Source organism: Xyrauchen texanus, chromosome 8, assembly GCF_025860055.1.
Source record: "Xyrauchen texanus isolate HMW12.3.18 chromosome 8, RBS_HiC_50CHRs, whole genome shotgun sequence".
Classification (NCBI taxonomy): Eukaryota; Metazoa; Chordata; class Actinopteri; order Cypriniformes; family Catostomidae; genus Xyrauchen; species Xyrauchen texanus.
This window is the reverse complement of record NC_068283.1, coordinates 17,728,796-17,756,418: the sequence shown is the minus strand read 5'-3', so window position 1 is coordinate 17,756,418 and position 27,623 is coordinate 17,728,796. Positions and strand designations below refer to the sequence as shown.

The window sequence follows — 27,623 nt, the reverse complement described above, 5'->3', positions numbered from 1 at the left end:
ATGGGGGAAAAAATAAATTTTAAACTGTGTTTAGTAATGCAAGGATATGCCTTACTCAATTTAAGATTTTGCATCGTTTCTACTGGACTTCCTCTAGATTGTTTAGGCTTGGTTTAAAAGACACACCTACCTGCTGGCAATGTCAGTTGGAGGATAGAGACATAGCCCATGCTCTGTGATTTTGCGCTAAGATTCACGAATTCGGGATAAGAGTCCAGGATTTTATCTGTGAGGTTTTAGATACTCAAATTTAATTCTGCCTCAGACTATATATATTGGGTGATTATTAAAGTAGGTGACAAATATACTAAAAGCTGGGTCATAAATAGTATAATGATTGGCAGATAAATAATTATTGGAGGATGGAAGTCAATTGGTGCTCTCTCATTTCAAGAATGGTTCACCATATTGGGCTGGGTGGTGGCATTTGAAAAGATGTCAGATAAGTGGATTGGCAGATTGGATGCATATGGTTAGAAATGGGACAGGTATTTGTCCTTTCTGTAAGGCTCTCAGTGAGGACCACGTGGAGAGAGACAAAATTGTCATAGTAATCTGTTCTTTGTAGATTTCTTTCTTTTCTTTTCTCTTTGTTGATTTTTATATTTTTGAGTATCTCAAATATTTTTTGTTTGTTTGTTATATGTGTGCATTGTGTAATTTAGGCTTTGACCACAGGGCTGTTTGTTGAAGGACAGGTTGGGGAGGGGGAGGGGGAAATAACGGGGGTTAAAGTTGATTCTTATATTGTTTATTCTGTTTTTTATACAAGAAAAGCAAAAGCAAAAACAAAAAAATAAACATTTTATGAAGGCATGTTAAGCATGTTCAACTGGACCGAACAATGCCAATGCTTAGGCCAAGGTCTAGCTTCTGCGTACATGTACTTGTGTGAAGTATATTTAGCGCCTTAATAGGCATTGATATGTTAACATGTGGTCAGTAAATTATAAACTTTTATTTCAAAATAGCAAGCAAAATCCCGTTTTCCATGATATTAGCAATTTACCGTTAGAACTTTAGATGTTAGATGTAAATTGATTACTGATCTAAAAACGAACATCATAAATTTACAAGGGTAGACAGGTTTTAGCAGATTTAAAGTGTGCTGCAGGTGAACATGAAAACATGAATATAAAAGCCATTATTTTATTGCATTAAGAATTCATTCATCTTCATTATAACCTCAACAGGACCCACCCTGTTAACATTGTACACCACAGACAAGCAAACATGGAATCATATCTTTTCTTTCTCTTTGTCTTTCTCAAAGGGGATGCGGGTGCTGGTGGATGCCCGGGACAAGCTCGGCCTTCCCTGGCAAAATTCAGAGAACGAGAAGCATGGCATGTTTGTTATGTCCTTCGAAAACAAAGCAGGCATGCCTGTGGAACCCTGCACCTTTCAGCTGTACGTACCAGCCCTGCAGGCACTCTGGAATGATAGCGGAATCCAGGAAGCCTATGGGCGCCGCAGTGAGTTTCAGCTGGTAAGTGCAGTCACAACACATTTCCTGAAAACCTGTGCCATCTGGATAATGCACTTCATAGGATGTGCCACTCTGCTCTTTGTGTAGTTGGTCACGAGTGTCCTCATAAAACACTAATCATTTTTTACCCTGGATAAATGCATTTCTTATGGGAACAAGAGTGATTGTTCGTGATAACGCCTTGCAAGTTTCAGACCTACTACTTTTAATTAGCAGGACAGATTGTCAACCACTAGACAATACCATCTTAAATGCGCAACCGGGGAAGCCAGACTCACTCTAATGCGGTAATGCACTCCATCTTGTGTTCTTAATGTTACAGTAAAGAGCAGAATGGTGCAGTGAATAGCATACTATTTCAATGTCAGGGAGATGAAAATGGTTGGACCAACTATTAAAGCTATACACAGGGAGGCCTTAATTAAACCTGCTAAGTGCAGAAAAGCAGAGGAAGCTTGACTTATTTATGTGCATCTTGGCTCAGTTGGTTTGTTGCCACATGACTTTAATGAGTTCAGAAGCTGTGCACAGGAGTCTCTCAAATTTTAATCACTTTGACTGTGCACTAGAGCGATGCAATTCACATGTATATCTATCTTTGTAACAATACCTCTAAATCTTTATGAATTTTTAAGCTTTGCTATGAGTCCTAAAGAACTAGGTCAGTGGAGCAGGATGGAGGACAGGATAGACAGGGTGAATGGCGCACATTTCTCTGTGCATGAGATGATTCAAAGATTTTATTCGAAAATAAATCAGCTTCTCTATATCAATAATTTGTAGTGATAGACCATTTTGGACCATTCTGAGATATCGGTATCTAAACTGTGCCAATTAACAGAAGTGGTAGTTTTGCCAATCAGTTGCTGAAATCTACAATCAGCCTTATAAAGAGATTGGAAAATTTAGTTTTTAGTGAATTGAGTAAATAACGTGTAAAGTAAGTGTTCTTTATGTTATTTCAATAAGGTCTTTTATATCCAATACTCAGAACGTCATTTAGCACTTTTATGAACAGTACTTTAAGCTCAATTTTAAAGGAAAGGATATGTTTTGCATATGTCTTTAAATTAATAATAATACAAAAAAATAAAACATTCTAAATTTTAACTTTTTGATTCTGGCTTAGTATAAAGAATCATGAAATTAGCCGAAAAGTGAGTTCAATATCATGAACTGAACTGTTATGTCGTGAGATGAGTGAATCAATACACCCTTAGATATTCTTCAGATTGGTTTAGTTTATTTTTAGCCATAAACTAAGACCAAAATATCTGACTATTACTCCTCCTAGAGCTTTCAAGCTACATCCGTCAAACTCAGCAACCCTTCTCTTTTACTCAACTCAGGCTGTTCTGAGTCGGGTTGCTTTGTCTTTTCTAACCGATCATACTAACAGTTTTCCCATAGCGGATGACCCAAAATCCTAAAAATCCCATCTATCTTTCTGACAAGGCTTTGTCAAGCCAATGTCAAAGTTTGTCTCTATATCAGTATTATACTGGCCATCAGCCATTCTGCTAGATATCTGCTATGCCGCCAATGATTTGCTCATTTCATTTGTCCTTTTCTTTATAAAGAGAAATATCTTTAATCTAGTTTAATCAGTCTTCATAAAATCTGCTTCTCCACATAAAATTGGACAGATTGAAATGTCCCCAGCATCTCTTAACTTATTTTTATGAAGTCAGACCTTAACTGTGCTACTGACCTTTTGATGCTACTGATGCTGCCATTCAAAATTTCAAAGGCTGAGAAAAGATGGCTGTAATCTGCTTAATAATACAATTTCTGGCTTTCTGGCTTTGATTTGAGGACACAGATTGTGAAGTTCATCTGTGGACAGAGCTGAAAGACTCCCTGCTTTTGTATGTCCTTAGGGTTTGCATCACCAGCCCTCGCTCCATGCTGATCGCTTCTACAGTGTAATGAGACACAGACTGTATTGTTAAAAGACATGTTTATTAGAAAGGAAATATACAGTACTTGTCATCTGCTTTGGATAAAATGTAATTTCAGACTAGCAAAAAATGGTCAGACCACCACCTCCAAACACTTGGGCAAAGTGAAAGATGCTGCTTTGTTGTATATTAAACATTGATAAACCATCACATTAATGTCACAATCGTTTTTCGTGAAACTCAAATTGAAACATAGAACGTGACTTCTAACTTTACAAACTTTTGAATAATGTTAATTTAATACAGTTTGATCAAATTATGACCTGATGCAGAACAATTTTGCTTTAATATAATCAGAGGACATTTACTCAGAAGAAGGTTTCTGATGTATATGTGTGTGTGTGTGTTTTTAACATTGCATTGCATATTAGGGTAAAGGAATTTCACATGGCTCCTTCCAAAGTGATTTGAAAATCTCCCTGCAATTAGCTTTAAAAGCCATTATTTACATATTTTTGCATTAATGAGACATGCATGACATTTGTAGAGTTTGACCCAGCTGTTTTTCCTTTCGGTCAGTGACATGATTCCATTGACCCTCTAAGGGCCATTACGTCGAACTGGGCATCTGGGCCAAAGGGTTTGAGCCCCTTTCTTGCTCAGACTCTTTTGTTCTTTCTACTCTGTGAATGCCTACTTGTTTGTGACTCTATTCAGAAGACTGCAAGCGGGTGGACATTACAGTGCTCAGCCTGTCAAACTGAGTATCTCAGCATTAGCATTAGCCCTGTCCTTCACATCCTCTTTGTTTCTACCCCAAACAAAAGTGTGCCTGTGTAAAAGCTGGTCTCTTTGCCTAAAAGATATTCTCTTTCTACTAAAGTCTCAGAAACATGCGTTGTAATGGAATACTGTAAGTTCTACATGCTAATCTTAACAAAGGCAAAACGCAAAATTACACCAGTTGAGAAAAATTTAAAAATGGCTTTAAAGTAACTTTTTTTTGGGTTATGTAGTTACTGCAATGCAGTTTTCTTTTTTTATCCCCTTTTCTCCTAATTTGGAATGCCCAATTCCCACTACTTAGTAAGTCCTCATGGTGGGGCAGTTACTCACCTCAATCCGGGAGGCAGAGGACAAGTCTCAGTTGCCTCCACGTCTGAGACAATCAATCCACGCATCTTATCATGTGGCTTGTTGTGCATGACATCGCAGAGACTTACAGCACGGGAGGATCATGCTACTCTCCGCGATCCACACACAACTTGCCACACACCCCATTGAGAGCGAAAACCATAAATCGCAACCACGAAGAGTTTACCCCATGTGAATGTACCCTCCCAATTTGGTTGAATAGGAGACCTGGCTGGAGTCACTCAGCACACCCTGGATTCGATCTCACAACCCCAGAGGTGATTGTCAGCGTCAGTACTATCTGTGCTACCCAGGCCCCCCAATGCAGGTTTCTTTGTATCTGAGCATAGATGAGCCAAAATGCAGATCGTAGTCTTTACAGACCCAATTTCGGTCATATCTCAATTTTTACATACTTGGAAGTAATGAGACCAGAAAATCTCTCTAGATCCCTCAAACCATCTCTGTAACAGTATTGTCAGTGAACAGAAGTTGTATGTAGGAAGACAGCTCTGCTTCAGGCAGCTCTTTCTAAAGAAATTGGCCCAGATTCCCACTCAGCCTCCAGTGTCTCCATCATTCCTTAAGCTCCTGGGAGGATTGTGCTGGGGCGAAGGAGGTCCGTCAGCACTTACAACATTCTGTTAAATTCCATCACTGAATCCCTTCAGGGAAAATCATTGGCACTCACCATGAGAAACAAGCAACAGATTTTTGTCATTATGCAACCTTAAATCAATGTCAGAAATCTGGATGACTATTCAATATGATAGATGTTGAGGATACTCATAGAAAAGAACCTTAGTGTATGCATCATAATTAATCTTTCTTTATTTTTTTTATAGGGCTCACATCATGAGGAATCAATTTTCCTTGATCTACTGACGTAAAAGAGTTAATTATACGATGAAAACATACTGTAACTTTCAGAACAAAAAAAGACACGTACTGAAAATAAGCTACAAAATCAAGTACTTCTAGGAGCTACAATCTCATTATTTAGGTCTGTTAGTCCGACTTGGCAAAAACCGTACTGCTACGATTTCAGTTGGATTGAAGTATTTACATGATATTAAAATAAAAAAAGACAGATTTTTGTTTTAGTCTGATTTAATTATTTATGAGGCGCATTTAAAAAAAAAAACTGGATTAAATGTGTGTGAGACCATGACATTAATATATTGGAATATTAAAAAAAAATAAATCAATCCATTGTCAGTGTGGCTGCCAAAATCATAAGACTGGCCATTAGCAGTAATGGGGCTCTGGTTATATTGTGATTGGACACAAACGATGCATTGCTTGAAGGCTGTGGAGAGTTCATAGGAAGTCTGTAATGTTTCTTTGTTGAAGGCTGACACTGCTGCCCCTAGAAAAACCACACTGGTTCTATGCCACGAACAGATCTGTCTGTGCAGTTGTCATGTTCATTGTTGTCCTTTGTTCTTTTGTGTACTTTTATTTTGAAAATTCCTGTTCAGTTCCTAGTTTTGTCACATCCTGTTTTCCCTCCATGTTTTGTATCTGGGTTTTATTGGTTCATTGTTTGATTACCTTGATTCAGTTCTTGTTTGTCATTGGTTTTAGTTAATTATCTTGTTACCCTTGTCCTTGTGTATTTAAACCCTGTTTGTTCCTTCATTCCCTTGTCGGTCGTTGAATGTTGTTGTACGTGAATGTTGTGGTTGTTTCTCCTGCCTGTGGATGTTTTTCATGTTCATGTTGTTTTCCCCTCGTGGATATTTTTTGTTCCTGTTTGTTTGCCCTCACTTTGATTTATAATAAAGAACCTGCTTTTGGATCTGCACCTCCTCGTCTGCCTTCACTCCTACATTCGTTACAGAATGACCGACCACACTATGGATCCAGCGGTTCAGCAAGCGAACTACCAGCTGCTTTGCCTAAAGCAAGAGGACCGACCGATGGAGGACCACATCCGTGACTTCCTTGAGCTGGCAAACATCTCCGACTTCCCGGACTCGGCCTTGGTGGTTTTCTTCTGGGGTAACCTGAACCCCTCACTGAAGGAGCGGTTGCCACCGGCGACACGCGGCTGGACGCTCTGTGATTTTGTGGTGGAGACGCTGCTGGTATGCGGCTCGCCACTTACTGTGGATGTTGTGGATGAGGATCCTGCCTCCCCTCCCACGGCAGTGACTCTCCAGTCGTCCCTAGCTCTCCCTGTCACGCCAGCCCCTACGGTCAGTGTGCAAACCCCCACGCCTGTTGCCGTCATTGAGCCTGCACGGTCCACTTCGACTGCTCGGAGGAGGGTGAGAAGATGGGCTTCTGCCTCCCGGTTCGCGCCTGCCCCGGTCTGCGAGCCTGCACGGTCCACTTCGACTGCCCGGAGGAGGGTGAGAAGACGGGCTTCTGCCTCCCGGTTCGCGCCTGCCCCGGTCTGCGAGCCAGAGCCCACGCATGTCACGGTGAGCGAGCCAGAGCCCACGCATGTCACGGTGAGCGAGCCAGAGCCCACGCATGTCACGGTGAGCGAGCCAGAGCCCACGCATGTCACGGTGAGCGAGCCAGAGCCCACGCATGTCACGGTGAGCGAGCCAGAGCCCACGCATGTCACTGTGAGTGATCCTGAGTCAGCCACGGTCAGTGAACCCAAGCCAGCACATGCCTCGGTCACCCAGCCAGTACCTGTCGCCTCAGAAGTCAGTGAGCCAGTGCCGATAGCCTCAAACGTCAATGAGCCAGCGCCTGTAGCCTCGACCGTCCCTGAGCCAGCGCCTGTAGCCTCGACCGTCCCTGAGCCAGCGCCTGTAGCCTCGACCGTCCCTGAGCCAGCGCCTGTAGCCTCGACCGTCCCTGAGCCAGCGCCTGTAGCCTCGACCGTCCCTGAGCCAGCGCCTGTAGCCTCGACCGTCCCAGAGCCAACGCCTGTAGCCTCGACCGTCCCAGAGCCAATGCCTGTAGCCTCGACCGTCCCAGAGCCAGCCCCAGCAGCCATGACCGTCCAAGAGCCAGTGCCTCCCGAGCCTTCCAGGGCTCCTCCTCCCAAGTCTCTCGAGTCTTCCAGGACTCCTCCTCCCGAGCCTTCCAGGGCTCCGCCTCCCAAGTCTCTCGAGTCTTCCAGGGCTCCGCCACTCGAGCCTCCCAGGGCTCCCCCTCTCAAGTCTCTCGAGTCTTCTAAGGCTCCTCCTCCCGAGCTTTCCAGAGCTCCGCCTACCGAGTTTCCCGAGCTTTCCAGAGCTCCGCCTTCCGAGTTTCCCGAGCCTCCCAGGGCTCCGCCTCTCAAGTCTCTCGAGCCTCTCGAGCCTTCCAGGGCTCCGCCTCTCAAGCCTTCCAGGGCTCCTCCTCCCAAGCCTCCTAGGGCTCCGCCTCAAGTCTCCCGAGCTTTCCAGAGCTCCTCCTCTCGAGCCTTCCAGGGATCCGCCTCTCAAGTCTCTCGAGCCTTCCAGGGCTCCACCACTCAAGCCTCTCGAGCCTTCCAGGGCTCTGCCTCCCAAGTCTCTCGAGTCTTCTAGGGCTCCGTCTGTCAAGTCTCCCGAGCTTTCCAGAGCTCCTCCTCTCGAGCCTCCTGGGGCTCCGCCTCTCAAGTCTCTCGAGCCTTCCAGGGCTCCGCCACTCAAGCCTCTCGAGCCTTCCAGGGCTCCTCCTACGGCTCTCGAGTCTTCTAGGGCTCCGTCTCTCAAGTCTCCCGAGCTTTCCAGAGCTCCTCCTCTCGAGCCTTCCAGGGCTCTGCCACTCAAGCCTCTCGAGCCTTCCAGGGCTCCGCCACTCAAGCCTCTCGAGCCTTCCAGGGCTCTGCCTCCCAAGTCTCTCGAGTCTTCTAGGGCTCCGTCTCTCAAGTCTCCCGAGCTTTCCAGAGCTCCTCCTCTCGAGCCTCCTGGGGCTCCGCCTCTCAAGTCTCCCGAGCCTTCCAGGGCTCCGCCTCTCAAGTCTCTCAAGCCTTCCAGGGCTCCGCCACTCAAGCCTCTCGAGCCTTCCAGGGCTCCGCCTCCCAAGTCTCTCGAGTCTTCTAGGGCTCCGTCTCTCAAGTCTCTCGAGCTTTCCAGAGCTCCTCCTCTCGAGCCTCCTGGGGCTCCGCCTCTCAAGTCTCTCGGGCCTTCCAGGGCTCCGCCTCTCAAGTCTCTCGAGCCTTCCAGGGCTCCACCACTCAAGCCTCTCGAGCCTTCCAGGGCTCCGCCTCTCAAGCCTTCCAGGGCTCCTCCTCCCGAGCCTCCTAGGGCTCCGCCTCAAGTCTCTCGAGTCTTCCAGGGCTCCGTCTCTCAAGTCTCCCGAGCTTTCCAGAGCTCCTCCTCTCGAGCCTCCTGGGGCTCCGCCTCTCAAGTCTCTCGAGCCTTCCAGGGCTCGCACTCAAGCCTCTCGAGCCTCCAGGGCTCCACCACTCAAGCCTCTCGAGCCTTCCAGGGCTCTGCCTCCCAAGTCTCTCGAGTCTTCTAGGGCTCCGTCTCTCAAGTCTTCTGAGCTTTCCAGAGCTCCTCCTCTCGAGCCTCCTGGGGCTCCGCCTCTCAAGTCTCTCGAGCCTTCCAGGGCTCCACCACTCAAGCCTCTCGAGCCTTCCAGGGCTCCGCCACTCAAGCCTCTCGAGCCTTCCAGGGCTCTGCCTCCCAAGTCTCTCGAGTCTTCTAGGGCTCCGCCCCTCAAGCTTCTCGAGCCTACCAGGGCACCGCCCCTCAAGCCTCTCGAGCCTTCCAGGGCTCCGCCTCCTATGGCTCAGCCTCCTACTGCTCCGCCTCCCGAGCCTCCCACGGCTCTGCCTCCCGAGCCTCCTACGGCTCCGCCTCCTATGGCTCCGCCTCCTGCGGCTCCACCTCCCGAGCCTCCTGCGGCTCCGCCCCGAGCCTCCTGCGGCTCCGCCCCCCGAGCCTCCTGCGGCTCCGCCTCCCGAGCCTCCTGCGGCTCCGCCTCCCGAGCCTCCTGCGGCTCCGCCCCCCGAGCCTCCTACGGCTCCGCCCCCGAGCCTCTTACGGCTCCGCCTCCCACGGCTCTGCCTCTCCAGTCTCCTACGGCTCAACCTTCCTCGGCTCCACCTCCAAAGCCTTCCAGCTCACCGCCTGAAGAACCTCCTACGGCGCCACCTCCCTTGGCTCCGCCTCCTAAGCCCCCCACGGTCCTGCCTACGCCTCCTTCGACGCAGCCTCCCAAGTCTTCTACGGCTCTGCCTCCGAAGTCCTCCTTGGCTCCGCCTCATGCGGCTCCACCGGTCCCTATGTGGTGGTCACCACCCAGGTCCCCCAAACCTACCCACATCCCGTGGTCAACCCCCAGGCCTCCTGAACCTATCCTTGCCCTGTGGCCCGCTCCCAGGCCCCCGGAGCCCGTCCTTGCTCTGAGGCCAGCTTCCAGACCTCCTGAACCGGTCCTTGCCCCATGGCCATCTCCTAGGCCACCTAGATCGGCCTCTATCCTGTGGCCTCCTCCTAGGCCCCCTGAGCCGGCCCTTGCCTTATTGGCAGCCCCCGGGCCATCTAAACCTGTCCCTGTCCTGAGGCTGCCTCCCAGGCCTCCTAGACCTGTTCCCGTCCTGTGGCCTCCTCCCAGGCCTCCTGACCCTGTTCCCATCCTGTGGCCGCCTCCCAGGCCTCCTGACCCGGTCCCAGTACTGTGGCCTCCTCCCAGGCCTCCTGACCCGGCCCCTATCCTGTGGCCTCCTCCCAGGCCCCCTGACCCAGTTCCCGTCCTGTGGCCTCCTCCCAGGCCTCCTGACCCGGCCCCTGTCCTTTGGCCTCCTCCCGGGCCCCCTGACCCAGTCCCTGTCCTGTGGCCTCCTCCCAGGCCTCCTGAACCTGCCCCTGTCCGGTGGCCTCCTCCCAGGGCCCCTGACCCTGTTCCTGACCTGTGGCCTCTTCCCAGGCCCCCTGACCCTGTTCCTGTCCAGTGGCCTCCTCCCCGGTCCCCCAGACCTATCCTTGCCCGGTCGATACCTCCCTGGCCCCCTAACCCTGTCCATTTGTGCCCCCGTGGACTGTCTCATTTCCCCCTTGGACTTCCTGCCTGCCCTCTGTGAGCCCTTGGACTTCCTGTCTGCCCATTGCACCTCCGTGACCTGCCTGTCTTGCCCTCTGCGCCCCCCTGGACTTCCAGCCTGCCCATTGTGCCCCCCTGGTCTGTCTGTCTGCCCATGTGCCCACTTGGACTGTCTGTTTGCCCCTGGTGCCCTTATTTCGTTTTTGTGGGTTTTTGTCTTTTGTTTTTTGTTTCAGGATCGTCTGGAATCCGATCCTTTTGAGGGGGGATTCTGTCATTTTCATTGTTGTCCTTTGTTCTTTTGTGTACTTTTATTTTGAAAATTCCTGTTCAGTTCCTAGTTTTGTCACATCCTGTTTTCCCTCCATGTTTTGTATCTGGGGTTTATTGGTTCATTGTTTGATTACCTTGATTCAGTTCTTATTTGTCATTGGTTTTAGTTAATTATCTTGTTACCCTTGTCCTTGTGTATTTAAACCCTGTTTGTTCCTTCATTCCCTTGTCGGTCGTTGAATGTTGTTGTACGTGAATGTTGTGGTTGTTTCTCCTGCCTGTGGATGTTTTTCATGTTCATGTTGTTTTCCCCTCGTGGATATTTCTTTGTTCCTGTTTGTTTGCCCTCACTTTGATTTATAATAAAGAACCTGCTTTTGGATCCGCACCTCCTCGTCTGCCTTCACTCCTGCATTCGTTACAGCAATGCAGCTTCACCACAGTTGAGTCAGAGCTATCATAAATTCCTTTCTGACAAACACACCATGATATTGGAATACATTTTATTTTTTTATTTTAAAAAATTCCGGTTTACTGGTAGTTCACTTGAATTTTAATTGACTATCTGTTACACTATTGATTAATCCTTTAATTCTTTTAAAAAAGAAGTCCACCTTTTAACTATCTATTGTTCGGTATGGAGTGGAAAATATAAAAATATGTAATTACAATTTAACTATACTTTGAAGATGCACAGCAATGTATTCCTTAATGCTACAAGCAAAGTGTGACAACTGTTTCACAAATCACATGCCCGAAGCAAGCTCATTAGCAAAGCAGCGTGTGAATCTGAGCTCCACCCCATCAGGCCTTCAGAATTTCCACAGAATCCCTAAACAGTGCAAATGAATGGGCAACTAAAGTCAGATTGTCAGATTCATCAGCCAATCAGATTGATTTATTTGTTCTTGGTGGGTGTGGTGGGTGTGACACAATCAGGCTTTAAGTGATGTACGTAATTTGAAAGCGAAGAGTGCGAGATCGTCATCACTGCTGCTATCACCATTGAGAAAGAGATCCTTACGGATTTAAAAACACGAGATGTTCTGTATGATCGTGTGATTGTTTAATTTATTAAACAGGAAAGGAGGACTGATTTTCACTTCAAGTAAATTAGTAAGTGCTTTTTGCATTGTTATAGCAACATCAGGAGTTTTCTGATGTAAATTAGACTGCTTGAAAATTCAGTGTCAGATCAAGCTTTGAAAAGTAGTGCTGCGTTCCATTCAATTCGGAAAGTTCAATGGAATGCATCTTGAAGTCAGAATTACAACTTGTAGGCTTGTGCAGATTTCTAAACTCTGATTTCGCAGAGATGCAGGGGCATGATATCACACAAAGATATAGGGAGATACTGTATATGTGATAAACATTCACTTTATTAAGTAATATTGATAAATGAGTTTGTTTCTACATTACATGATTGTAAAGGGATCAATGAAAGGAGGAGGCGAGAACAGGCTTTTCAATATAAATAATATTTTAATGAGAATCTTAAAACAGAAGACAATATAAACACACACATGTCGGACATGTCCGTAAACGATCTCTCTCTCCCACACGATCCTCTGCAGTTGACCTTTATTCCTCACAGAGGCTTAATTAGCCTAATACAGGACCGGCTGTGTAGGATCACGACCTGGCCCCGCCCTCCGCCCTGCCACAATGATATTAAAGCTTGTTTAACAAATGCCTGCAGAAACAGGTGTATAAAACATTATAATCTCTTTTGATAATCGTACACCTGAAGCACAAATGCTAGCGCTGCAGCATTGTTTATCAGTTGGGTTGCTAGGAGACTTCTCTAATGAGAGTCAAACTCATTGTAGTTTCGAATATAGGAAAACGGAATGTATTTATGGTCGGAGATATCAAGTAAGATTTTTCCACTTATAACTTGAATGGAACGCTGCATAACCGTGTACCTAGACACAAGTAAATGTATTGCAAGCAACATTTCAATCGCAAATAGGATTCCCTATCTGTCGCTCGTGTCGACGTTGTGTCGAAGAAGCGGCACTAGGAGTCTCCCTTGAGAGCCTCACGCATCTCTGAACTTGAGAAAAGGCCAATGAGAAATTGGCAGACAGAATTTACATGTTCCTCCTCCGGACATACGGGTATAAAGGGAGGGAATCTTGCATCTGTCCATTCAGATTTTTTCTTCGGAGCCGAGCGATTGTTTGATCAGCAAGCTGCAGTCAATTACTGTTCCACTCATCTCTATAGAGCGTATGCTGTTTGATCTACGGCACATATCAGCGGTTTTGCAGAGAAGGAGAAAAATTAAGAATGAATTGAAAAATTAAGAATACATTGAAAATAAAACAGAAGAAGAAATACAAGAGGATAGATGTAAAAAGGACAAACAAATCTCAACTCTCGGTTAATAAAACCAATAAGACCTTTTGTATTGTAACATATTTTTTATTACAATTAAGTGCATAATACTGTATTACACAGTCCTGTCCAGAGACAAAGAATATACAGTGCATCCAGAAAGTATTCACGGCACTTCAATTTTCATGTTACAGCCTTATTCCAAAATGGATTCAATTCATTATTTTCCTCAAAATTCTACAACAAAATACCACATAATGACAAAGTGAAAGAAGTTTGTTTGAAATCTTTGCAAATGTATTAAAAATAAAAAAATAAAAAAATCACATGTACTGTACATACTGTAAGTATTCACAGCCTTTGCTCAATACTTTTTTGAAGCACTTTTGGCTCAAATTACAGCCTCAAGTCTTTTTGAGTATGAAGCTACAAGCTTGGCACACTTATTTTTGGGCAGTTTCTCCCATTCTTCTTTGCAGGACCTCTCAAGCTCCATCAGGTTGGATGGGGAGTGTCGGTGCACAGCCATTTTCAGATCTCAATGTTCAATCAGGTTCAAGTCTGGGCTCTCGCTGGGCCACTCAAGGACATTCACAGAGTTGTCCCGTAGCCAATCCTTTGTTATCTTGGCTGTGTGCTTAAGGTTGTTGTCCTGTTGGAAGATGAACCTTCCTCCCAGTCTGAGGTCCAGAGCTCTCTGGAGCAGGTTTTCACCAAGGATGTCTCTGTACATTGCTGCATTCATCTTTCCCTCGATCCTGACTAGTTTCCCAGTTCCTGCAGCTGAAAAACATCCCCACAGCATGATGCTGCCACCACCATGCTTCACTGTAGGGATGGTATTGGCCAGGTGATGAGGGGTGCCTGGTTTCCTGCAGACATGACGCTTGCCATTCAGGCCAAAGTGTTCAATCTTTGTTTCATAAGCCCAGAGAATTTTGTTTCTCATGGTCTGAGAGTCCTTCAGGTGCCTTTTGGCAAACTCCAGGCGGGCTGTCATGTGCTTTTTACTGAGGAGTGGCTTCCGTCTACTGTTTACAAGTGCAATGAAAGCTTCTCCAAGACATGCACATGCATAGAGTTTGGGGCCATGTTTCCCAACAACTATTGATGTTAGTGGTTAAGAGCATATTCTACATGCAGTTTTACAATCGTTTGTTAATTTTTATGTGCACCCAGGGTGTGAAATAGCACCTGCCAAATGCGACAAGGCTCAATCCAGTTCGCTAGCTCCTCGTCCAAATGCAGGTATTTCATGCGCAAGTAATTTTGCTCATCTTCCCACAACAGGAGGGTGACCTGTAAAACGTCTCACAGTGACACATGACAAGAAATGTTGTTAGTCACAAAGACACATGCTTGATGAAATAAAAGCCGTCATTGCTCGTGTCTGATTCGCTGTTTGTTCAGAGGCGTGCAGCGAGACCCTGTCTTGTGGAACTCAAATGAGTTATCACTCCTTTTTCTGTGTTTCATTCATCTGAAAGCTGTTTGCAAGAATACTGTTGTCTATGAAAATGCTGCAAATGATCTACGATCATCTCAGGAGGTGCTGTGAGTTTCACTTTATTTCCACGGAGCAGTTCGCTCTTACACATTGTGAACTCTGCAAGTTTAGTAACATTTGGCAGCATTTGTTTTTGGGAACACATTATTATGATTATTATTATTATTATCTTTATATATATAGTTGTCTTTAGTTCTTAATTTGTAGGCTATTAGTATTTTTTCACCTGTTGGCATTTACGGATGCTTGCGTGATGGCAAATGGGGCTGTTGAAGATGGTAAATGTTTGGATTTGGGGAGGTGGTTATATATAATATTTTTTGATAACTTTTTTTTAATAGCTTTTTTTCATTTCTTTCATTTCAATTTGAATTTAGAAATTTATTTTGTTTAAGTTTTTCGTGTTTCAATAAGTTAATAACATTTTTAAAGCAAAATCAATAAAGTAAAAATAAAAGTCAGTTTCACTGACCCTCGGCAGGGTGGTTGACAATATTATCAGATATCGGATTTTTTAAGCCGATTATAGTTAAAATATTTTTACATATTGCCTAGCCCAAAAGGGACGTGAACCTTTTCATGAACAATTGTAAAATGAAGTAATTTTATGGAGACCCGCACAAATATGTGTACTCAATTCCATATTGCAACATGTTACCTATTAATTGTTGCATATTAGTTTTTTGTTTTTATTAGTTTGTGCTATGGCTTTTACAAAAATTGCAACAACCAAACATTTTTTTTTTAATTGTCTCCTTAGTGAAAAAAGTTTCCTGACCCCTTCCCTATGGGGACACCATCATACCAGAAACTCCACCAGCTGCCCTTACTCTCATGTTATTCATTATTCAAGGACCCGGTAGCAGTTTCGGAACACAGTCGATCACTTCGCGCATGTACTTTCTCACCACACCTTCCCAAATGCTCCTAAATAACAGATTTTAGAGTCGGCGGTGGGTCTTCAACGTCTGGTTTATTTAAGTCCAACATATTTATATTTTGTTTAGTTCCATCACAGTTGGGAAAAATAGCGAGCTTGCTTGTATAAATTTTACATGCATTTATCTGATCCACAGTTTCTAGTGTCCTGTCTGGTGCTCTGTTCTGTTAAGTTTTGGTTCTGTGCAGTCCCGTGTTGCTCCACAGTCTTTTTTCATTTTATTTCAGCGTGGTTTGTGTAGTTTGTTATACGTTGTTTTAATTTTGGTTTCACACGTTCTAAGATATGTAATCATTCGTTTGACTGCGTGTACCATACCGAAGGACATGTACCGTTGCAGCCCTAAAATATATATTTGGTTTACATTTAATAGAAAATATTTCATGATCTGATGAATGGAGACAGTGCTTTCAAGTTTATCTGTCCCCTTATTTTGCAGCACCCAAAGAGAGCTTTTTCAGAGGACAAGAAATGTTTGTTAAATGTCAGTTTCTCAAGCAAAAGTCCAGTCATATTTCACTTCATTCCGTGAAAATCACAGCCAAGACAGGGATTCTCACTGGACCTTTGTTAGCAAAAGTATCAGCAAGGAGGAGTAATGATGCTTCTTTGTAAGACTGTCCAAGGCAGGGAGTGTCCTTCATTTGCACAGAGAACCTTCCCAAAGAGGAATATGGGGCTTATCCTCTGTGCACACTGCGGCACATATAACTAGAGTTCCATTCCATTGGCTGCCCAAATAGACCACCTTTAAATTTGCTTGGACATATCATTAGTGTGCTTGTTTTCTCAAGTACACAAAGAGCCAAAATTAAGATATTTTTTACGTTTCACCCTCCCTGGCTAGCAAGAAAGTTATTTCAATGCATGACCCAAGAAAGATACCCCCACTGCCCAAAAGTTGGGCGGCATTCAACATTCCACAGGGAGATTGATGTTGCTGGGAAGTGTCTTAAATTCCTCATGGCTGAGAATAAGATGGGTGCTGGTCAGTCCCCTGATAACCTATTTTCGTAAATATACAAGATATTTAACAAAAGTCTTGGTGTTTCTAGCATCTCACAGCAGATTAAGCAACCATGCTGTGTGTTGTTACCCAGAAACAACAATTTTAAAGAGGATCTTAAATAGTTTATGATGCCTCATGGAGTTCTCACCAGGCCTGTGCCTGATTCTCTCTATTTTTCAGTCTCCGCTCTGTAAATGTGGGTCCCATTTGAATTGTTTGATGGTCTTAGATGGGCAGTCCAAAATATATAAAGAAAATCCATACAGAGGAAGGGTGTATTTGTTTACTGAGCGGGCTAGGGGCGATGGCTTATACCAGAACATAAGCCATCCTCTGAAGAGCTTCAGATAAGCAGCCCAGCTCACATTCCAGAGCAGCTGCAGCGTAGATCTCCAGGATCAGGTCCACCTCCCCAATACCACAGCCAGCATAGACATCAGGAACACATAAACACAACAAGAAGCCAATGCATGTCCACTTCTGTCAAAAGCTTGTAGTTCTTGTTAGTGTTTAGTCAGTTTTCTAAAGGTTTATTAAAGGAGAAGTACACCCAAAAATGAAAATGCTAGCAAATTCTCACCCACGTGTTGTTCTTTGTTGTGACTTTCTTCCAAGGAAGTAAAAAAAAAACGCTCTTATAAAAAAGATGCTCTTCTATACAATGAAAATTATTTGAATTAGGGGCTGTCAAGCTCTGTAAGAATACAAGTGAATATTCCATACAACACAAATCCAAGTCGTTTGAAGCCATTTGAAAGCTTTGTGTGAGGTTCAGGCCAAAATGTTGCTTATAAAAAATAAATAAATTGCGGTTACAGTAAGGCACGTGAATGGGGCAAGTCCATAAACATTAAAATACACTACAATACACTTTGTTTCAAAACTATTACATGTTAACATGATCGAAGTGTTATAGGGATTTAGGGATGTCCCTATACCGGCGCAATCCAAAATAAAAATGTTGGTATCCGCTAACAGTGACTTACTGTTGTAACATGCTTGTTGACAGTTACGCTCTCTCCTATGTTAGAATCGCAGAGATTGTTATCTCAATAAATATAAGAATCTATGTGCGTGCTCAGTGCTCACGATGGTGTTTTCCGTGTATGAGCCAAGGAGCTCTAAATGGTACGAATAGTAGGATTCGGCACAACACTGGCTTTCTACATTCACAAGCGCTCACATTTGAAGCGCACAGCACATGCAAACTATATATTTATCTCATTAAATCACAGCCTTTGTGGTTTAATGATAACATTTCAATTTGTTCGCTGAGTGTTTACAGAATTACATTATTTCATCAGATGGTATCAGTTTTTGGTATAGGAGCATTTTGATGATGAGTACGGTATCATGTCCCCAGACCATAATAAAGAATATTCTTACCATTGCAGCAATTTAAGCTTGTTTTCTTCATGGGACAGTAAGTAAAACTCTAGTTGTAAAGGCAACGTGCAGTTTATATAACAAACCACACCAAATTTGTATCAATTGACAGCCCTAGTATTTAAAAATTTACGGACTAACCCTATTCACTTCCATTTTAAGTGCCTTACTTCAACTGTGATTTTAGCTTTTTTTATTATTAAAAGGAGGTACAAGTATTTTGATTAGTGGTGCTGTATGTACAAATTTTATTGTTGCAGATATTTTCCATTTTTGGATTGATACAGCTGTACCGCCAACTCCGTAGACTTATCACTTGTGTCAATTCACTGGCTTCTTCTGTGGCCGCGATTACTGCTCAGCATTTCTGGCTGCTGGAGCAGAGTATGCTTAGTCAATAGCAGCCTGGTTTTTACACACTCTGTAATTAAAACAAATTCACTCAAGAGTCACAAGAGTGTGCAAATAAAATGGAATAGAGGACTGCTGAGCTATGGGAGAACGCTTCTCGCTGAATCCCTGGCCACAACCAAAGTAGTGAAGGGAATTCAGTAAATAATGTCCTATTGTTTAGTAGCCTCCCAGTCAACTTGGAACACGCTCCACCCTTATTCACACAGCTGGGATATAGTAACTGTGCTGGGACATTCATAGCAGAGCTGTGTGTGAAACATATGAGAAGAGAATAAATGGAGGAAAACAAGACACAATGTCAACCATGGTTCAGAGAGAGTTCCGGTTAATTACGGCTGTTAATCGGTAGTGGCAAGATTGATGAATTCGTACTGACCAGATATTTTGTGGATTTTGGCTGAGATCTTTGCAGAGGCCATTTCCAGAAAGCATTTAATTCATTCTTCAGTTTTTTTATTTTATTTGCAGAGCAATGAAAAGACTAAAATGAGGCAGATGTAGTCATTAGATAAACAGTTTTGCTATTAAATGGCTTCACAACATTATTGCTGCTTTTAAACTTCAATTGTTCATTCACTGAATTTTAAAAATAGCTTTAAAGCAATTAGAATACTTGGTCCGGTTAGGACATCCTGAAGTGTGATGGAAATAGACATATATTTTTACTGTATTTGTATAGCTGTTATGTAATACTACATTTCCAAATAAACACTTACAGCATTTTTGATGGCAATCTTTGATGCTAATGGCTGTAGGCCTACCTCACTCTCTGGAGTCTGTTTGTGTTCGGGTCACAGATCACCTCAACATAAAAAAATGTTTTACCTAAATAAAATGAATCCTATTTTTGGGATTGACAGTATTTTCATCTAAGCACATTTTACCCTGTATTGACCATTACTGTAATGCAAAAAGAAAGAAAGAAAAAAATCTGTTATTGCTGTAATACTTTAATGATAATCCTCCTGTCTGAACACAGTGGTTTATTGTATTATTATAATGCAATCAGTATAAACTAAATTTAGTACTACAAATACTACCATTATTTATACTTTAAATATATAATATATATATATTTATATTTGTATTAAATTAATGAGAATTATATGTTTTCGTATTGCAGTAATGACAAGGGGGTGTGTGTTTCTTTAATTGTCATTAAAATAATGTCACTGTCACGTAGTGATCAGGAGAGAGGAGAAGGGAAGCGGTGGATCTATCAGCAGACTTTTAATGAAGATGTCGAAACACTGACAAATATCAAACAAAGGAAACATCACTAAATAACCAACTTGTACAACTAAGAACTGACAAGGATGGAAGGAAACTAAAGGATATTTATAAAAACTGAAGTTGATGAGGGAATGGATAACCGGTGAAGAAGTTGAGAAACAGATGGCAGTGCATAATAGGGAATGTAGTTCGGGGAGAACTGAAGACAGAGGACAAAAACCATATCAAAACAAGAGTCCTTGTAACAGAACAGTGAATAACTGACAAAATGGTGATTAACTGTGACAGTCACAATGTATTTTTAATGCAAAATATAATTTTATGTTTTATGCTTTTTATTTTTGGCATGACCTAAGACCTGGACATGTTCTTGACAGGTCTCGTGATATTCACCCTGTGAGACTTTTATATGAAATATTTAGGGGCCATCATCATCATCGTCCGTCTGAGAGGGAAGGAGTTGTCCAAAATGTTCTTGCTTGTGTTTATTTGATACCAGAATGGTATGGCATTTCACCATTCATTGTAATCTGGTCTAAGAATTCTATTTATGCATTTCAATTCTTGAATCAGTGTTTCAAAAATCGCATTTTATGCTGTAAAACAATTTTGTATTTTCATTTATTTGAATAGTAGACCATTTTAGCCACAGGAACTTACAAATGAGGAATACAACAACACAGGCAATTCTTTTTTGTCTTCAGAACATCAAACACATCAAACAGCAATAAATTCAATGTTCCCAGATTTCCAACTTGATCATCATCTATCACACAAAACAACACTCTCTGGGCTTTTTGTCATTGGTAATATTACTGTAGCCCCTCATTTCTCAGGGGGCATAATGGAAGTGACAGGGCAGAATGGCTCTTGACTCTGAGAGGTGTCACTAGTGCATTTAGCCATATTTCTCTGACTGCCCTGTCATCTGTCATTTGCTATCTGTAGACAGACTATCAGGAGCGATAAATGCACGCTCATTTTGGTCTGCTCCTCCAGTGTCCTATCTGTCTGTCTCCCCTATCTAGGCCATTATGGTACAACTTAGTCAAAGTACTCCACAGGTTGAGGTTTGATATGCTCATGACAAACACATCCATTGCCTTGACATTCCAAGGTTGGAGATTAAATGCCTAAATTGTCTATCCAGGTTATTTTATTCTTCTTTATTCTTGTTTTATTTTTCTAAAAACTTTGTGTTCTGCTGAAGAAAGAAAGTCATACACATCTGGGATGACATGAGGGTGATTAAATTATGAGAGAATTTTCATTTTTGGGTAAAATTGTATACACTACATGACTCAAGCTTATCTCCTTTGATGTTTTGAGTTGGTGACTGGTCTGCTACCAATGGTTGTGTAGTGAGCAATCTCCTGCAACTCGCCCAGAAAAGTTACAGATGCTACAACAGATTTAAACCTGTTTGAAAAGTGGCCGACAAGTCCTCAGGTATGCACATCTGATGAGCAAGACATCGACAGCAAGCAACCGCGAATGAAACAGAGAGAGCGCAAACAGACCGCAAGGCATTGGGAAGCAGGAGGCAATGTATGGAGACAATATGATGCATTATATATTTGCAAAAAAAATAAAGTATTGCAAAAGACAATGCTGTGTTTAATTGCAAAAAACAATGTATGTTGTAAACAAAACCCAAGATTCAAGATCCTTTTTTTTATCTGCAACAGACTTTTGGCATAATATTTTTTTCTAACACTTCTTTTTCTTTGAGTTTCACTTTGCGGAAAGTATTTTTTTTTTTTTGTGATGCTCCTTGTAATGTTTACGGTACCTCTTTCCCTTTGTACTTAATTTCTCTTTGCGATTCACTATGTGCCACTGTTTTGACATGGGGGGAGTTTAGAGTATGACAACATCATGTGGGGTGCAGCTTATTCGTGAGATCAAGGAGCATGTGCAGTTTACATGAACCATGATGCCTACTAACTTCAAAATAGGCGGACGTGATCAGCAGAAAAATGTCACTGTGATGTAAGGTTTGCCTAATTTTCTCACATTTCTAACCAAGAATAGTATCACTTAATGTTAAAAGCTAGAAAAAAAGCTAATTTTTAGTGTAAAAGTCCTGGTTACAGTTGTTGCTTTTTAGCTAACATCACTGGAATTGGGGGGTATGTTAGTAAGAAACATACTAAACAATGGTTTTAATTTGATGTACAAATGCTGAATGTTTTTTGTGAGGGTTAGGTTTAGCGGTAGGGTAAGGGGATGGAATCTATAGTTCGTACAGTATAAAAATCATTATGTTTATGGAGAATCATCATAAGGATAGCCACACCAAAGTGTGTGTTTTTCAACACGTGTGTGTTTGTGTGAGTGTATTTTATACAGTACGTACGAAATGTATGTTTCAAGATCATAATTATTTAATTAAAGATCCTGTAGGACTGGTTGGTTGAAGGAGACTTTGAACAAACTTCAGATTCCCTCGACTGCATCTTCATTAGAGCAAAGTGCACAGTTTAACACTGCTTTCATGTTCTCGAGAAAACTGCGAGGCTCAAGCATTAGGATTAGCAATAGATATTAAGTTATGAGCCCTTTCTGAAACAGATGGCAAGTTTCTTGTTTTGTAATGGAAAAAATACCCAAAGGGAGCACCATACTGGAAGAGGAAAAACTGACTTAACAGGCAGCCACATTATTGGATGTTTGTCTGTTGTCTCAAACGTCATACACCCACATTGTTTTTCTGGACTATTTTTTTTTTTTTTATCTCCAACTCTGTTTTTATTCCACCCATCAGTGGTTGGTTTCCAGGCCTGTTTAGGGTCAGTATCCCTGAGGGGGCCACCATTAGGTGGAGGGATAAGATAGTGAAACAGAGCAACTGATTGAGGCATGCCGCAAAAGGGAAAGAATAGGGAAATGACTATAAAACCAAAGAGTGTTGTAGGAGGAACACAACGGCCCCACTCTCAGTCTAAACTGTTTTACACATTCTCGCATTACAGAGGACTTGAATGATTGTGTCTGCCCTTGAGGTCACGGTCATGGTTGACTCAGTAAATGCTGACACTGTGTGAACGCTGGTTATCTTTCGGTTTAATGGGGCATGTCGAAAAGAGAATATCCGCATGTTATATTTTTTCTGGTCCCCAGCAGGGGAAGCTGGTGTGTTGGTGTTCCAACAAGAGCTTCTTGACAGAAGGCCCCGGCAAACAAAATCTAAGAACTAACGGGTCTGATGTAATTTAGAACAAAATCTGGTGTTTTTTGAGTTTGTTTCGGTAGTGTGTAACAGCTTACCAGCGCAAACTCTCAGGAAAACTTTGTACCGGCCACTAAACACCTTACTGCCATTTGTCACATCATTGGTAGGTGTGACCTGGAGCTTCAACTACTTTGAGTCAGATAGCTAATTCTGTTTATGTTCTTTAGTCCATTTTACAAATGTACCTACATCTGTATGATTGTTCGCGCAGAGACATTTTCCAAGACCATGTCTTGCTATTTATTTATTTTTTGTTTAATTAGTCTGCAAAATATATCAAATCTAGTTAAATACTCTTAAGTGCCCATTCACTCTGTTGTTTTATATGGTGCTCTTAAAAGCCATTCACACACACATCTGTTCAAAGTAAGATATGCTTATCATAATTATTTTGTCTGTGTCCTGTAGTATCAGTATCATCATAAATTACAATAACAGTTTAACTGTTAAACAGTTTATGCCCATGTATAGCATGTAAGCACATTAGCACCATGAATTTAGAATGTAAACATGACAAATTACACATTATCTATTGCATTTATATTACATTAAGTCTTCTTACTTTAAGGCTTCTTTTTCTTACCTTATGTGAATTCTACTCCTAGAATGAGGCATTAATAACACATTGTAATATTGCATATTTCTCAGAGTTTAACATGTAGTATTGTGCATCTTCATATTTAAATTCTGCTCTAAATTCTGCCTCTCCTAGCGGTGTGTCCGGTGTCTGAATGTTCGCAAATGGTAATGCTCAGCTGTTTCAAAATTATTTTAGGCTCTGAGCGAAGAACAAAGAAGAACTTCTTTGTGAGTATGCCTTAACTTGACCAGCAATAATACATTGGTCAACCTGTATCACCAGAAAACAAAACATGCTAGTTGACCAGCTATGCCTTGTAACATGGTTACCATGGTCATGGAAAAGCTGGAAATGCCAGTACATTTTAGAATTGTGTTTTACATGCCTAGGAAAGTCATGGAAATTGACAAAATCTTAAAAGGCATGGATATTTCTATAGTAAATATATGTTTTATAGTTTCCCTCTACGCTAAATAATTTAATCAGCTAGCTAGATATTGCTCTTGTTTAGAGTAAACTTGCTTTCAAGCCATTTTTTTTATTTTTGAGCGAAATATTCCCTTTGAGTCAGTTCTTTACATTGAATTGGTCGAAACGGTTCACAAATCGGTCTAAATGATTAATTGCTGAATCAGTCTAAATTAAATGTATTTTTTATAAATCTGTATCACGTTATTACAAATGACTGGAAAGGTCATGGAATTTCATTAGTCAAAAGGTGTGGTAACCGTGTGCTAGGTTTTGTGGGTGAACATCATAGCTATGTGGTCCAAGCTTTACCAGCATCAAACCAGCACTAAATTCAAGTTGGTCTAAGATGGTTTTCAGCAGTATGCTGTTTTTAGGTTGGCAGGGCATGTAAAAACCTTTAGCGTAGCAATGACATTTCTTGAACAGCTTATTGTTCTACAGAAGTCGGCATCTACTGCCATCAATGTGAAACATTCCAGAGACACTCGCACCGATATTTCAGCCGAAGAATCCCCCAGTCTATCCATGCGTTTGACATTTTGGTGATGTTTTTACTGAGTAAAAACTGAGTGTCTGAGTTTTTACTGAGTGTCACTGTGCTATATATATATATATAAAACAGACGGGGCTCTTGAGGTCAAGATTTCTCCATGAGTCGCATATAAATAGACAAGACAGGCTCGTCTACCAGAGCTTTTTTCAGTGACTTGAATTGTTTGTGAACAATTGAAATCAATTTTTTAGGAAATTTATGAAAAAAAATATGATTTCTGAGTTAACATCAATTATGTCTTGATATTTTGAAATGTGTGAATGTTTATGCTGTATATGTTTGCATATACACAGCTTTTCGTCTTTTGTTTCTAGGAACACAACTCATGTTATTGTTAACATACCTCTGGCATAATGTAAGTCTCCAAATTTTTTCAGAGCTCCCTGACACTCATCCATTTTCCTTCTACTGGTCTCCTCCAATTCAAAAATCATAATATGAGGCTATCCGCAAAGATGAAAGGCGAGGTGTACAGTTACAACTAGATCAACAGTGTGAGAGCGGCCTGAGGTTCTATGAAGTTCTTGAGGTGAAGGAGCTCCATGTGGGGGATTAATATGAGTTCTCTTCTCACTTCCAAACCAAACAATTAATCCCACTCCAAGGACTGGGAAATCAAGCTGTGTTTGTTTTGCATGAGGATTATTTACATAGTCTGTTATTTACGGAGGAGAGGCGGCCATTATCAGTGCAGAAGATGGCTGATTTTCTCTCTGAAATTCACCCAAACAGAATAAAAGGTTCTAAGATATTCCAATGCTTTTTGATGGGCTTAATATTTTTAATATAGCTTCATGGGAGAAACAGACTGAAATGTAAGTCTTTATTCACTGAAAATCGTTCTCTATACTGAAGCTCTTAAATCTTATTTGCATTTGCATTCTTGTTTGGAACCCTAAAACCTATTAATTTTGTTGTATTGAAAATATATTCATTTGTGTTTCATGGAAAAGGAAAGTTCTTTGTGTTTGGAAGAACATTAGGTTGAGTAAATGATGACAGAATTTTCCTTTTTTGGTAAGCCACTCCTTACCCAGCTGTACAATTTTTCTTTTAAAGATTGGGATTTATACAGTTGCATTTCACATGTACAGAGTGGCATGATTCATTTCCTTCAGAGAGTAAAATGAAAACATTTGGTGATATGTCTGTTCTCAGTCACCATGGAACCGTTATTCACCAACAAAGCACAGCTGCTGGATCTGGCAGTTTAACATCACTTAAATGGGATCTCCGTTCACTGCAGAGGAAGGTTTACTGTCAGATATAACAAAGTGTGTGGTGAAAAGGATACCGGATGGACTTGCAAAAGCTTTAGGAAATCATTTATCCCTTTAACTCGGTTTGGTCCATATAAGCTCTTTCTTAAGACAAAACCAATGCTGTTTGATCGAAACAGAGCATATGGAAAGATTTATCTCATGGCTATTTTTATGTTATGTGCCTCTCTATTTTTTTATTTTTTTTATTTTATATTTTGCCTCCAGACATTTCCCTCAAATCTGTGGCTGTGTTTCTTAGTCAATACGGTTTATGTTTGAGTCAGGGCCATGAGGCATGCCTTTAATTGGATCTCATTTCTGCAGATCTGCTGTTTATTTGGAGGAGACAGGGGCAAGCTATAGCGATAGTGATCTCCACTGGGAAGGGAGGGGTGAAGGCCTCTTTACATGGCCGTGCTCAATCATGCTTCCCTTTACTCACTGCACAAATACCCATGGGCACACTTCTCTAGATTGGACTTAAGTTGCTGGTTGTGGCATGCAAGACCTCAGCGTAGATCTTTCCCACACTCTCAGCAGGCCGTCATGAAGTGATACAGGGTAGCTTGAGGTAGGAGGGAAACTTTGCTTTACCGACCAATGACTTGCATCATGCACTTTCACGCAGAGTAAGAACCATTCAGAGAGCTCAGATAAGGGTCAGTTGACAGTCCTGTTGACTATGTGTGTAGGTTTATAGTTTTTTATCTCTGCCTGACTGGAAAATTATCAGACAGTACTGCAAAAACGGAAAAAGAAATTATACTTTGCATATAGAAAAAGAAGCCTATTAATAAAAGTATCATGTTTCTTTTTTAAAGATTATTTTCATAACATCATGAGATTCGCCTGCATGTGTAGGCAATATAAATTGTATACCGGTAATCTATTTTTAACATTTTGATCATACACATTTTTTTTTTTTTTTTTAAAGGGATTCAAAACGATATCATTTTGAATTTTTATTTGAAAATTAATTTACATTTAAACAAAATTTTCAAAAATAATTTTCTGTGTGATACAAACGAAGATATATTCCATACAATAAAAATGAATGGAGACTGGGGAGTCAATGCTAAAAACAAAACAATGCTGTAAAATTTTGACTGGTTTATCGTTTTAACCCATGATTCATGGAGGGCCAAATAACGCTCAGTGCTGTTAAGAAGGGTCCACACATAAGTTACTGTCATGTTCTGCGTTTATTTCGGCAAACATTTCCCTTACATTGTCTATACAGTTTAAAATTTAGTTTTGGTTGGCAACTTCATTAGCAAGACATCTGTTATTGTACCTAGCTCAGACTTAGTTGTGGTGTCAGACTGACCTCACAATGAATTCAGTAGGTTGAATTTAGGTTGAAACAGTAGGATTAATTTTCTTGAGATAAACTCCCTCCATCTGTGGTTTCTGAAATTCAAAGCACTGCCCCCAGTGGCCGAAGCAGGAAGGTTTTTTTGAATGTAAGGCTGTGTGTCCACAAAAGTGTTTTTTGCCAGCTGAAAATGCCAGGCACTCTTCTGAAAACGCCCAGCTGGGAGCGCTTTGGAGGCGCAGTGTTTTTTCAATTGAAATGATTTGGTTGCTATAATATGGAATGACCGTGGAATTAATGCTCTGGCCATTGCTCTGGATGAAGGGAAGGCTGAAGCATAATTTTTTTCATATTAATATTGTGGTAGTCCGGGAATGTCATCTGGTACAGATTTGAATACTCAGCGACCAGCAAACTTCTCCATTGTTGTTCAGTCATTGTACAAGTAGGATGTGACGGTTGGTGGGTGTGGTAGTTGTCCCACCCCTCCTCCACTGTGATTGGACGGCTGGGTAAAAAGTGACTGTGACTGCTGCGTCATGGAAAGTTGAACATTTTTCAACTCTCGGCGACCAGAAATAGATTGCGTGGAATAGAAGCTCAGCGCCTTGTAAAGCTGCTGGCTTTTTTAAATACACGGTGCTCCCATTGCAAACAAT

General features: G+C 42.0%; 1 protein-coding gene across 1 annotated transcript in view; it reads left to right on the top strand.

Annotated features, from left to right (window-relative positions):
- The window catches only part of LOC127648236 (guanine nucleotide-binding protein subunit alpha-12), a 49,495-nt gene that overhangs the window by 14,798 nt on the left and 7,074 nt on the right, over positions 1–27,623 (top strand). The window contains exon 2 of the mRNA XM_052132817.1: positions 1,274–1,489. Coding sequence (XP_051988777.1) covers positions 1,274–1,489 — 216 coding nt within the window. The remainder of the gene's footprint in view (positions 1–1,273; positions 1,490–27,623) is intronic.